At 36.8% G+C, this 12,871-nt stretch overlaps 1 protein-coding gene across 2 annotated transcripts in view; it reads left to right on the top strand.

The window, feature by feature from the left end:
* FYB1 (FYN binding protein 1) overlaps positions 1-12,871 on the top strand; it is a 42,490-nt gene that overhangs the window by 24,305 nt on the left and 5,314 nt on the right. Inside the window, exons 8-16 of one of the 2 annotated variants that reach the window (XM_071730648.1) lie at positions 1,078-1,234; positions 3,221-3,365; positions 6,180-6,208; positions 7,318-7,387; positions 7,952-8,092; positions 8,790-8,821; positions 9,877-9,946; positions 11,263-11,368; positions 11,680-11,842. In XM_071730648.1, coding sequence (XP_071586749.1) covers positions 1,078-1,234; positions 3,221-3,365; positions 6,180-6,208; positions 7,318-7,387; positions 7,952-8,092; positions 8,790-8,821; positions 9,877-9,946; positions 11,263-11,368; positions 11,680-11,842 — 913 coding nt within the window. The remainder of the gene's footprint in view (positions 1-1,077; positions 1,235-3,220; positions 3,366-6,179; positions 6,209-7,317; positions 7,388-7,951; positions 8,093-8,789; positions 8,822-9,876; positions 9,947-11,262; positions 11,369-11,679; positions 11,843-12,871) is intronic. The other variant, XM_071730650.1, reaches the window with a different exon arrangement.

The raw sequence follows: 12,871 nt of genomic DNA, 5'->3' as shown, positions 1-12,871 counted from the left end.
TTCTTTCTGTTCTGTATAATTTTTATATATCTGGTGATCATCATACTAACACAGATTATGAAAGTGCCAGTTATTTTCTATCAATTAATGCCCATTCACAATGTTTCACTGTGCTTCTTTCAGTGTCATTGTTCATAGTGGGCAGCTTTGTTTTTCTTCCTATTATGCTCTGTAAAAAATAAAGCCACAGTGATTCTCTCCCATCATGGCTTTGGTCTGCTGTGGAAAAACAGGCATGAGTTGAGGACCAAATACCGAAGGAAAACACTAACAGATAGTAATAGCAATTCAGCTGGCCATTGCCAGGCCCCAAGTCCATGTTTCAATCCACTCCTCTTAAGTGTAGGTATTAGTGCACTGAATGCTTTCAGATTGCAGACTGCTTTCTTGCAGCCATTAAAGCGTGTAATTATTCTTAAATACAAACAAATACATTTTAGTGCATATTTTCTTTCCCATTTCTTTGCCACCTGTACAGGGTCGATATTCCTGATCTAGCCTATAGTTGTTAACAGCCACATGCCTCCTCAACAAGAACACACATTTGTTAAAACCACAGATACTAAAATCCAAAATGGTTTCTCTGTACCATATAGTAAAGAACTCACAAAGTGAATCATGAATTCCAGTAGACAGTGTGATCACTTCTTGTGAGTACAAGATAGGATAATTTACAGAGTAGAATTGTAGACACAGGACATTATGTGGTAGACTTATTTATGTTAATGAACATCTACTCATATGAGTAATTCTACTGGAACTACATGGAGCTGCCCACTGGAATTAAATACATGTCTATTTGTGAACCTTTGAAAGGCTCCATAGATTAGCTTTTTGGCTTTAGTGTTTGTATTCCTGTGATTTTGCTAGTCACTTCTTCCACTGCTCTACTGCTATTAAACTAGACTTGGTAGTTTGGGACAGGAGTGATGTATTTCTCTTTATTCACCCAGGCAATTGTAAATGCCAATGAAAATAATAATCATCACTACAGTTATTTTCTATTTTGTCTGAATGTTTGGGAGAGAACTCAGTTTTTTCATATCTGTGATTTCTTTTCTTGATTCTTCTCTGCAGTTAGTGGGACCCATCCAAGTCCTTCATCAGGCACGAGCTTGTGCTGACTACAAGGGAGGGAAGAATGAGCTGTCTGTCAAACAGGGGGATGAGATTGAAATCATTCGTCTCACAGACAATCCAGAAGGAAAGTGGCTGGGCAGGATAAAAGGATGTTGTGAGTTGTGTTTCTTACTGAATCTTTTCACTCTATGGCAGCAAAAATGTAAGCATTCCACCAAAAGGTAGCCTTACCAAGGCTGAGTCCCTGCCACCAAAGTAAATATTCATCACAATTTACCCTCCTGTTTTTAGCTGGCATGCAAGGCTTAGTTCATAGTAAGAATTTATTGTACAACATAATGTAACACCTGCAGGCAGTGGAACAAGCTAGGAACAATATGTTGGGATCTTCATGGACCTATTAAGAAGCAATTCCATGACAGCCTTCAAATAGCAACCAAACTTGGCTCTGTGCAAATAACAAGGACTGCATTTGTTTCATGTCTTTATATTAAAAACATTAGTGTCCCTGAAATAGAAGCAGAGAGCATAATGACCTGTTTTAACTGTTTATCTTGTTCCTATTCATCTGGAAAGTTTCTAGCTGATTTCTGGATTTTCTTTTATCTGAATTCAAACATTTTTCTGTAATTGTATAAATATCATCTGTTGATCCAAAAGTATGATAAGGTGTTAATGATCTGGTTTCTGGGTTATAACATTAAAAGACTGATGTTTTAAATCAATTAAAATTATGAAAAGCACATGCTTGATTTTTAAGGAGATTAATATGAGAGCAAGTTCAGTATGACAGCTCACTCATGTAGAACTGGATGGTACCAGCTGAGTATGTTGTAGTTCTGTATATCTAAAGACACAGATATGTCTCATAAACAGCAGCTGAGACATCTGGGACTGTTCAGCCTGGTGAATGGAAGGCTCATGGGAGGCCTTAAAATTGTTCATAAATATCTGATGGGAAGGTATAAAGAAGGAGAAGACAGGGTCTTTCCAGTGGTGCCCAGTGACAGTGCAAGAGGTAACAGACACAGATTGGAAGAGGTGATGGAGTATCCATCCATGGAGAACACCAAAACTTGATAGGCCATGGTCCTGGGCAACCTGCACTAGTGGATCATGCTTGGGCAGGGGGACTGGGCAAGATGATCTCAAGAGGTAACTTCTAACTTCAGCTCTTCTGTAACTCTGAAGTTTTCCAAATCTTGTACATGGATCAGAGTCCACATAGGAAAACCAGTCTTGGTGAGAGCTGAGAGAAGGGCATATCCTTGAGCATGTGCAGTCAATTAATTAACTTAAATTTAATTAATTTACCTTTCATAAATTGATTCTTGCCTCAGCAATCTTCTCACTGACAAGTGTCAATGGTATATCCAAATGTGTTTCATCGGTGCTTCAGCCTCCAGTGTTCACAAGCTAGGAGTGATCTGTGAAGAAGACAACACAACAGAGAAAAATCAATTCTCATCATTTAAATAAAAGAAAATTAGAAGTGCTATAGATTTGAGGGGAAGCAAACTAAAAACTGGGTTCATTCAGAAGCAGTGGAGTGGAGGATTTTCCATTTTCAAGAAATTCATGATCACTTTTCATTAATGCTCTCTAAAAATCCCAGGCCAATTGCTCTGCTATATATTTCTCCTGAGCCATTGCACCTAGAGGTATAACCAGGTACTTTTTTCAAAGAGCCAGTGACAAGAGTATAGCAATGCAACCGCAGCATGTCTACCAACCTGAAATAATATCAATACAAAGTGTCCCACCCTCCTAGTGAGTGGTCTGTCAGAATCTTTGTATCACGGACTGTCCTAAAATATGCCACAAAACTGCAATGGTTCAAAGGTTAACTAAGAAAGGTATCTTGCCCCATGAATCCTTCAATCTGCACAGAAAATTCTTTTGTTGTAGCTGCGAATCAAATGAAGGTGAAGTTGACTTACACGAGACAGATCTGACATTTGTATTTGTGTGGACAGGTAAGACACTCAAGCTGAGACTGATTGGCATGAGACAGCTATTTGACAGTTGTCTGAGATCATACAGGACAACTGAATCATTAATTCTGAAAGTTCTGTTAAACTAGTCTTTATACCATAAGCTCTAGAACTCTTTGCCTAATTACATGGTTTTTTAAATTTAGATGGATACATCAAGACAACCACAGTGGAAATTGATTATGATTCTCTAAAAAGAAAGCAACAAGCATCTATCAGAGCTGCTGTGAAATACCCGAAGTGTGAGCAAGCAGTATATGATGATGTTGGAGAGCAAGACAGTATTAGCAGGTATGTAAAAGGAACAATGATTCACTCCAGGTAGACTAGATGGGAAGTCTTACACTAGATTAGTCTCTTGTCTCAACAGAACATCCAATTATATCAGAAACATGCCCTTGAGCTGTTGAAACTGAGGCAGTCAGAGGAACAGGACTGAATTCTGCAGTCTTAGCATTTAAAAGCAGTCATATTCAGGAGGAATCCATACTATTGGAAAAGGACCTACAGCACTGCAGTGCAGAAGAGAACAAAATGCAAACCATTCAATATTACAAATCACCTACAGGAAATAGAATTCTCTTTTCTCCTTAACTTTCTCTGTTACTGAAGTCCCATACTGATGCTTCTAACATTCAAGAATAAAAGATTAAAGGCAATGGAAGCAGTCACAGTACTGGGGAACTCCTGCTCATCTTCACTACTCTCAAACTACTTAGCATTCTTAATGCCTCTTTGATTTCAAAGCAAAAGGACTTCTGGAAGCATGAGAAGGATGGGCCTTTGGAAGAGAATGTGGTTAATATGTTTACTCCTGAATATAGGGCTTATAAAATACCATAAGATGGGTTTTTGCTATACCTTTTTGACTCCACAAGAAGCTTCTCTACGGCACGGTCTCACATATATTTGCAATGCAGTGCTATGCTGCAGGCTCTCTAATTCAGTGTACCATATTTTTAATGTCAGATATACAAGTGCCATTTCCAGCAGTATCAGTCTTGCTGGCAGGGAAATATCCTAGTGATCTTGTGAAAAAGTCAAGACTATCATATGACCCAACATGATGGTTGTACTCTTTGTTAACCTATGTCACATAAAAGTCTGCTTCTATCATATGATGCTACAAACCAGTACTCATTCTCTATTACGTGTCCTGATCTGCAGAAACACATAGCCAAGGATTCAGATAAGACATCTGCATCTGGATGTAGAGGATTTTGATGTTTAGGATAAACATCCAGAAGCACTTAGCTATTACACCTGCTGTTACTCCTTCTTAGCACCTTAATTTGGAAGCCTGGCTGGGATAAAGGGAATGCAGCTGGCTGGCTGGTGGGCACAGCTGATCCTCAGCTGCTAGAACATCCCCATGAGCTCCAGAAACAGTGCTTAGAAAGATCAAGCAAGCAATACAGTTTTGCATCTGATATTTCTACAGATTGCTTAATATCAGTTTTACTCCCTTCACATTGGTCTCCTACCATAGTAACCTAGCCAGAAAATTTGCTTTAATTGTTCTAGATTTTAGGTAATCTCAGCATTAGGTACTTCATCACAGAGTATCTTTTGCAGATCCTTTTCACTTTAGCAAGCATTACAATTAACCATATCAATTCAAGGAATTTAGAAAATTATTGAATTCAGAAACAAAAATTAATACTTATACTTAAGCTATTGCATATTAAAATAACACTGTAAGGAACTTGGAAGGATGAATGAGTGGCTCAGATTCATTAAATTCCTTAAGTTGTATTTTGGTATTTTTATCTCCTCTGGTGATTCATAACTCTATGTTCAGATCATAAGCATGTATTTTTGGAAAGTCTGACATACATCAGCATGTTTTGAAACTTCCATAAAGAATGTTGTGTTAAAACAAGCCTCTTGACCAAATAGCATTGCCTCATTATTGGTAGTATTGTTGATATTTGAAAATTAGTAAGCAACATGGGCTGTTTTATTTCAAGATTTCATGGCAAAGGGTTTAACAAATACCTTCTTTGGATGTACCTACTTAGGTAAAGCTCTTAACGGAAAATAATCTCAGCTACTGTAAATCTATAAGGTTCTTTTCAATTACTGTTAGAACAATCAGCTAATATGCAGGTAGAGGTTTAAAGCACCACCCAGAGAAAGCTAGATGATAAGTTGATTTTTTTAACATTTAATCTCAAGAAAATCCCATCATAAGGGATAAATCTAAATCATGTGGATGCAATCATGAGTGTTCAGTTTATTCCACTTTGAATACATGGCTTGCTTAGTTACCTTAGATATTTTTTACTCTAGTTTCAAGGTATCAAAAGGAATGTAAAATGTATTCAAAATAAATCATTACAGCCGTAGTCATCAGTTCTCGTTTCATTGAAAATTACTCTTTATTAGAAATTACTGAGTTGCTAACAATTAGGACAATAGATTCTGCTTGTATGAAAATGTGCACCTTCATTGACTTGAAACAGTTGCATTGATTTATGCAAGCAGAGAACTTGCTTCACAGTTTTACTTATAGGATACTGTGCTTTTTTAATGTTAACTAAAGATGGTGTTGATAAAGATGGTGATAACTCTCTCCTAATACTTTGAATTAATGTGAATGCTATTTCAAATACTCTTTTTGTATTCGTAATTAATTATTTCCAAGGGAAAAACAAAAAACCCAAAGCAAAACAAACAACAGAGTATTTTTTGCAGCTTTACCTGAATCTACTAGGAGCTTATATCTCTTCACCTAGGAGCTATTTCATTTATGAATTAGGTTGTGCATTTTTTATTCTTTAGCATTAGCTACTCTTTAGCTGTAAGAAACCAGTGTAAGTGTGGCGAAAACAGAGGACAAAGAAGACAAAGCCAAACCACCTAGAACATGTAGTTCTTGCCCATACAGAACTCAGGAACATATGCCTGAGTTTGTGTTTAGCAAGGTCATCATGACCCTGTGATTGGAGTGCATAATTTGTAGTGCTTAGCTGGCAATGTAGATGACAGCCAAAGCCAAGAGGTTTGGAACTAACAACTACAAAAATTATGGGTGATCATGGTGTTTTCTTTTTGAAAAGGATGACTGTTTTTCTCTAAAACATGTCTTGTTTGCTTTTTTAGTCACAGCGGGGGCCAAAGTGGAGCTGGACGTAAGTTTTGCTTGTACTTCTGCAACTTCCAAATAATGTAGTAATTATAAGCATGCTAAATGCTATGGAACACACAACAAACATAGATGCAGAATGGCCAAATTAACCTTCTTACCACCAGTGTAAATTTGAGTTGAAAGAAATTCTGTCTTCAGATAATATGAATCTGAAGTATGCCAGGAGGTGGAAAAAAGTAATATTATTATTATCCAAAAAACCAGCACATTTATAATTGGCAAAACGTTAACAGGAGTTAAAAAACCAAGAGTTTTTGTGCGGCCAAAACCCAGTTCTGAAATAGCCAGTAATACTGCCAATGAAAGCTGCATTTTACTGACAGTTACAGAGCTTCAGTTTCAGTGGTACTCTGGGTTCCTAACCAGCATGACTGCAACATTTCACTCTGTCAAAAGCTCACATTCAGATTCAGTTTTCCACTAAGTTGCAGAGATATATTTATGTACCATTCTTCACTGATCACAAGAGCACAGCTCATCTTCTCAACTGAGAGTTTAGATACTAGTCATGGCAGAAGCATCCCCTGGCAGAGCTGAATGGAGCTGCTGCCAGCTAAGTGCAGATTTCAGTGACTGCTCTGACCAGTGGCTGAAGCTGGACGTGGAAACTGAGCTAACTCTGCACTGAAAGAGAGGTGGCTCAAAGGTCACAACTGAGACCAAAATGGGGAGTTTACACTGTAGTTGCCTCTGGCTTCTGTGAATGAACACAAGATGTCACTTGCTGAAAGTGTCAGTCTGATACCTTCAATCATCACTCAGGTCACACACAAAAAAAAAATTAAAAGTCATCAGTCATCATAACAACTGACCCCAAATTTAGAGTATCATCAAATACAGTAGTTTTCAGTATTCATGCTCTTGTAATTGGCAGTGCCACATTTAAATGCTTTGGATGGTATTCCCAACTGGGATAAGACTAAATCACTGTTTTAATAAACAGGCTGTGTGCTTGTTTTAGAGTAAGATTCCATTTGTAAGGGTACTGCACAAACTGCACACATATCTGAGATACTTAAGAGGCCAGTAATGAATACCCTATTAAGCAGCATTAAATATAAATACATTTGTTCACTGTCTGATCTCCTAAAGAGATGTTCCCACCTCCTCCTTCTGATCAAGAAATTTATGATGGAATTGATGATGAAGATGATGTAACTAGGTAAGTTTGTATATAATTTAAATAATTTGCATCCTTGTCAGTATTTTCATTACAGGTTTTATTATTTTTAATTAGGCATAATAATTAGCAAGTATTAGGATGTTTAGCATGTAGATGGATCTACTTGGTGGACCAGGATGGATTCATGATGCTAAAATAAGGGTTCTTTAGTCTTTCAGAGTCTTGTTTGCTAATTACTGTTGGTATGTCAAAAAAAGAAACTGCATTTATGAAAACCCCCAAGTCCCCAACTAGATGGAATAACTTTGAAATTAAAGTAAGGAATTAAAATGTTAGCTAGCTGAGTAACGACATGAAAACAGTAAGACACTGGATTAATTTCTATACCTACAAATATCTCTCAGTGTTTACAAATGACCCAACATAAATAACTCTAGTTTAGCATTTTAGTGTTTAGCATTTAGGTATGTATCCTCACCTTGTGGTGTATACATTGTTAGCATTAATGAGCATTAATTATGTGCATTAATGGAGAATTTAAACTGCACCTTTTAAAAAGAATATTATATTTTACATTGTGATAATTGCATGCATACTCCAAAGGTCCATATCACAGGATGAAGATAAGAATGGTATCTGGTCCTGGGGAATCCTGAAGTGGCTAAAGGTCAAAGATGACAAAAAGAAAAGTGTACGAGAAAAAAACACCAAAGTCAATGTGGCAGAAGATAATGGAAATTTGTTGTAAGAGTCTGCCAGGAAATCACAGTGCACATTAACTATTTCTAAAAAAGTACTGATCACATGCTACTAACACGTTCTCATAGCACCTAATGAATCATGCATCCCAATGCAGCTCAGATTGTTACTTCTCTGCAAAAACAGACGTCTTTTCTTCTGATCTGACTAATATCATTACTGTCTTGGCAAGCTGTATTAGTTGTATAAGTCTGATAATTAAAACATACCAAATTTTCTTTTTTATGAAGAACACCAACATAATCCTTCATCTTTGTGCCACTCTATTAACAACAGTTCGCACTATCCCCAGATAGTATGTACTTTGCTCATCAGTACAGTGCTTCTGAGACCAGCTGGAAATCTAATCTCATTAATCCAAACTTTAGCAATAATATGCCAAGCAGGGAAATGCCATGATTATCTTCTACCCATCTTGCCTAGAAGTTAGATCAGTAAATGGTAGCACCTTCTTTCATTCTGTTCTGAACCAGTTTGCCTTGGTACAGTGGCAAAAATACATTTACTCCATGAGTATTGCTGGTGCCCGCAGAGCTTCAAATTGTCTGGAGATTATTTGCAGCCCTTGTGCTGCAAGTTTTAAAAATTATTTAAATTACACAAAAGCCTATTAATGTGATATAAATACTTAATGAGCATGTTTTTCTTTTTCTTTTTTTTTTTTTTTTTTTTTCCCCGCCAGCATGTCTCTTTCAACAAAACAGTTTGGAAAAGGTAATTAGTAGCCTATTGTTCACTCTGCATATTGATTTTTGATCTCTTTTCTGTATATGTTACTCTGCATCATGCCAGTTGCAAAAGTACATCCAGTGAAGAAAACTGGGTTTCCCATTGCTTAACCATTTCCAGCAAACAAATTTCTGTCACTGATTTTGCTACAGGCAAGTATATATATATATATATATATATATATTGCAAGCTCTCTAGAAAACAATTTCATGTCATGATTTTTCTATGTGAGATTTCCACTGGTTTATTTCATTTGACATTTTTAATGAACCGATATGCTGGGAAAGAAACACTCAATGCAAGACTTCAAAAATAAAAAGAAATTACTGCTGTTATGTTTATCACTTGAAGCATCTTTTCAAGATAACATATTCATAAACAAAAGCTTGGGGATGGAAACCCAGCAAGTCCTTAGAATTTTTGAGTCTGTTGAGTAAACTGAGTTCTCAACCTTTTATCTCTTACGGTGATTTTTCTATCCATTTATGTGATGAGTTGAACAATTGCTTCCTCTCTATGGTAAATGTGATTCAAAGTATATTATTGGGGTAAGAATAATAATTGCACTGCTTTGGCATTGCAAGATGGCCTAGAAACTAACTGCCACGTGATTCACATCCACTTTGAAGCAATGCTGCATTGACCAGAGTGCTATAGAAGTGCCTAAGTGTATATTAACATCAAAAAATATAAATATACTTTGATGCAACATAGTGAGAAATGGACTAATTAAAATTAAGATTAAAGGCTATTGCAGTAGCCAAGATGTGCTACAACCTGCTTCAGCTTAAGAAGATTAAAATGTCAGTGAATACGTATTATTATTACTATTAGAGAGTTATTTTGAAAAGTTTGGGCGATGTTCATTTTGCACAGCACATTGTGCAGAGAACTCGCAGTTACTACAGACAATAAATGGCTACAGTACTTGCCTCAATTTCTTTTCATCTTAGCTACACTATCATAGATTGTAACACAATGTATTCATTACTCAAGGATCACATACTAATTTTCCATTCTTTTAAACACTATTGTTTCAGACTGTGAAGACAATGATGTTTATGATGACGTAGATTCTTCAGATTTCCCTCCTGCACTGCCTGAACTCAAGTAAGTGAATATGGGAATTATTCCCCTGATTAGGACTCTGTAATACACAGGGAAACATCCTCAAACAACTTACTAGACCGATAGCTGCCAATGTATGCTTTATTTGTTGGTATCAGGTTTTGTAGTTCTTCTAACCCTACTATTGGCGATAGAAGTTGAATGCTCCTTACTCCATTTCAGATTGAAATAATAATTAAACTGCAGAATAAATAAGCATGCTCTAAATTTCAACAGATTCAGTCCATGATGGGCAAGAGGTAGAAATGAAGGAATGGCCTAAAGGTACTTCATTGTAGATTCTCTGCACTTAGTCCTCTTCCTATCAAAATCTGGGGACCGTTAGGATAAGTACTTGATCTCAGCTGCTGCACTATTTTAAGAGAAAAGGAGTATCTCCATGTAAGTATGAAACACCTGGAGGTGTAAAGTTTAACTTTTTGCCATGAACCAGGAAGGTTTGGCCAGCTCTGGAGCACAGATATGTTATGAGCACAGATGCGTCTGTGAAGATGACTGCAACATGTCACAACTTATTGTCACTACCTCCATTCAGGTGGAGCTACAGAGTGCCCTACAGTGATCTAGTCTTGTGGCATTAAAACAGAGAGAACTACTTGAACTGTACATCCAAGGGAAAGATGTGGACTAAATCTACGTTAGTTCACACACGCATACATTTGTCCACAGTGAAACTGCCTTCCAGAGCTCCTAGAGATCAGGAAGGAGCAAAAAAAAATAGAGTTAAACTTTGAATTCCCAAGTACAGTATCAGGCAAGGCAGTTAGGGCATGGAACACTTCCATGTGTGAGGTGGCAAAACCAATGGAACCCGAACTGGGTCAGGTAATGCAGATTCCCTTGTCTAGCAAGGTTTTCTGTGGGAATATAGGACTAACAAATCTGTTGGATGAAAGGCTAAGATGTACCAGCTTCCTCCACAGTGTGACTTGTATTATGCAGCCTATTGCCAAAGATAAACAAGCTTGACAAAAATTGCACTTCACCCAGAGATTCTGAAGTGATGGGTATCCTTTATCTTGGTATCTATTTTTGATAGATGCAAAGTTCTCATTGCCATAGCAGCTGGACAACTGTTTGAGTAATTCTCCATATTTACTCATTAAAAGAGAAAAGTAGGAAGGACAACCCCAATTTTTAGTTTTTAAATCAAATCTGTATTGTGTTATATGTATTAATTGTGTAGAGCAACAAAAACTTACTAAAGGCATATGAATTCTAACCAAAATTATCAGAAAGGTTGTTAATACCTCAGATGTAGCACTCATTTTGGTTTTATCTGTAACCTCTTGTTTCAGTTCATCAAAATCAGTGAGCCTTGAAAAAGGTAAATCAGATGGAAGAGATGCACAGAAGTGTAAAGATATGGACAGAGATGAGAAAATGCTCAGAAAAAGATTCAAAGTAAGTTTTATTTAAGTTTTATTCACATAAAATATAAAGATTAAAATACCTGTATGGTGCCCTCTAATTTGCATCCCCTGATTTTTAAAGAATTCATTACTTTCCCTTTGAAAGCTAAAGTATTATTCTTTGTAAAAAAAGTGATCTGAGCATTTTTAGGCCCAAATGGGAAGAATGAGAACTTACTCTATAGCATAAACAACTGTGTACCTTATTTTCAAAAACCTGGTAATAAATGGGAATATATTCGTTAAAAAAAAAAGATGATAAACTTTATGTTGATGGTTTTTTAATCAGCATTTTTTTTTCAGTTTAAAGGTGAAATTAAAGTTCTTTATACTGCCACCACAGTCTTGGATTTGCCCCAGAGAAGATGGGGACCTAAAGACTTAGAAGTTAAACCAGGGGAGTCTCTTGAAATTATAGAAAGCACAGATGATACCAAGGTCCTGTGCAGGAATGAAGAAGGAAAATGTAAGTTTTATTTTTAAAGTATACTACATATCAAATCATCAGAGAATGATTGAGTCAGGAAGGGTGAAAAAAAAACTTTCAAAAAAACTCCCTTCCGTGCCAGATTAAAGCAGAGCATAATACTTGTCTTTTTCCTTGCCTGTTGGTTGAGAAGAGGTAGATTGTTGTTATTTTTTCACTGTGTTCTAAGAGTGACTTGCCTTGAAAAACAAAACTTCAGTAGGCCAGAGGTACCAAATGTGAAAAAAAATTACAACTTAGCTATGTAAATCTTGCTTTGCATCAGCTAATGTTAGCAGATGTTTTGTTGCTTCTGTATTGCTACACTTGCCAAAAAAGAGTACATCTATGATACCCCAGAGAATCTAGTTAAAGTGTAATCCTTGCTGGATGTTTGGGAAGAACTTGCCCATTGTTTGCAGCCAAGAGAAATCCAATAACAATTTTCTTACTTTGGATTTCCAGAGATGGAACTTAATCTTTTCAACAGGCTAGGGGGTAAACTGCTTAGGTGTCTTCCAAGGCATATGTCCTTGTTGTCATGCCTGCTTGTTTTGGCAGCTGTGTGAGGCCTTTCAGTGTTTCTTTGAAACCTTTGGCCAGGGTGTGCACTGGCACAAGATTTTGCATTTTTGAGGAAGTCTGGGCCATCTATTGTGGGTTTCAATTTCTTAATATGCTTCTGTTACAATACTTTTCAAACCTCCCAATGAAAGTCCACTTTTTGTAGGAACAGATGATGTTCAAAGTAGCGGTATCCTGCTCACCTATCCTTTTGCCCTCTGACTTACATAGAAGACAGTACAATACTACAAATATCTGAAGGGGGTTCAGACACTTTCATTCTACTTTGTTTACCTGTGCACTCAATTGTTGCAGTCTGGAGTATAGCCTTCTTCCTGGCAGGCCTGCATGATGAGGAGAATTTCTTGCATAACTACACATATGTTTTTTAAAATATGGGCTGAAGTACTGTAGCCACTTCCAAACCAGCATCTTTCAATGCTGCATTTTTTGAACCCAGCTAAT

The sequence above is a fragment of the Heliangelus exortis genome, chromosome Z (assembly GCF_036169615.1).
Source record: "Heliangelus exortis chromosome Z, bHelExo1.hap1, whole genome shotgun sequence".
Classification (NCBI taxonomy): domain Eukaryota; kingdom Metazoa; phylum Chordata; class Aves; order Apodiformes; family Trochilidae; genus Heliangelus; species Heliangelus exortis.
The sequence above is the reverse complement of the archived record's forward strand: the minus strand, read 5'-3'. Positions and strand labels throughout refer to the sequence as shown.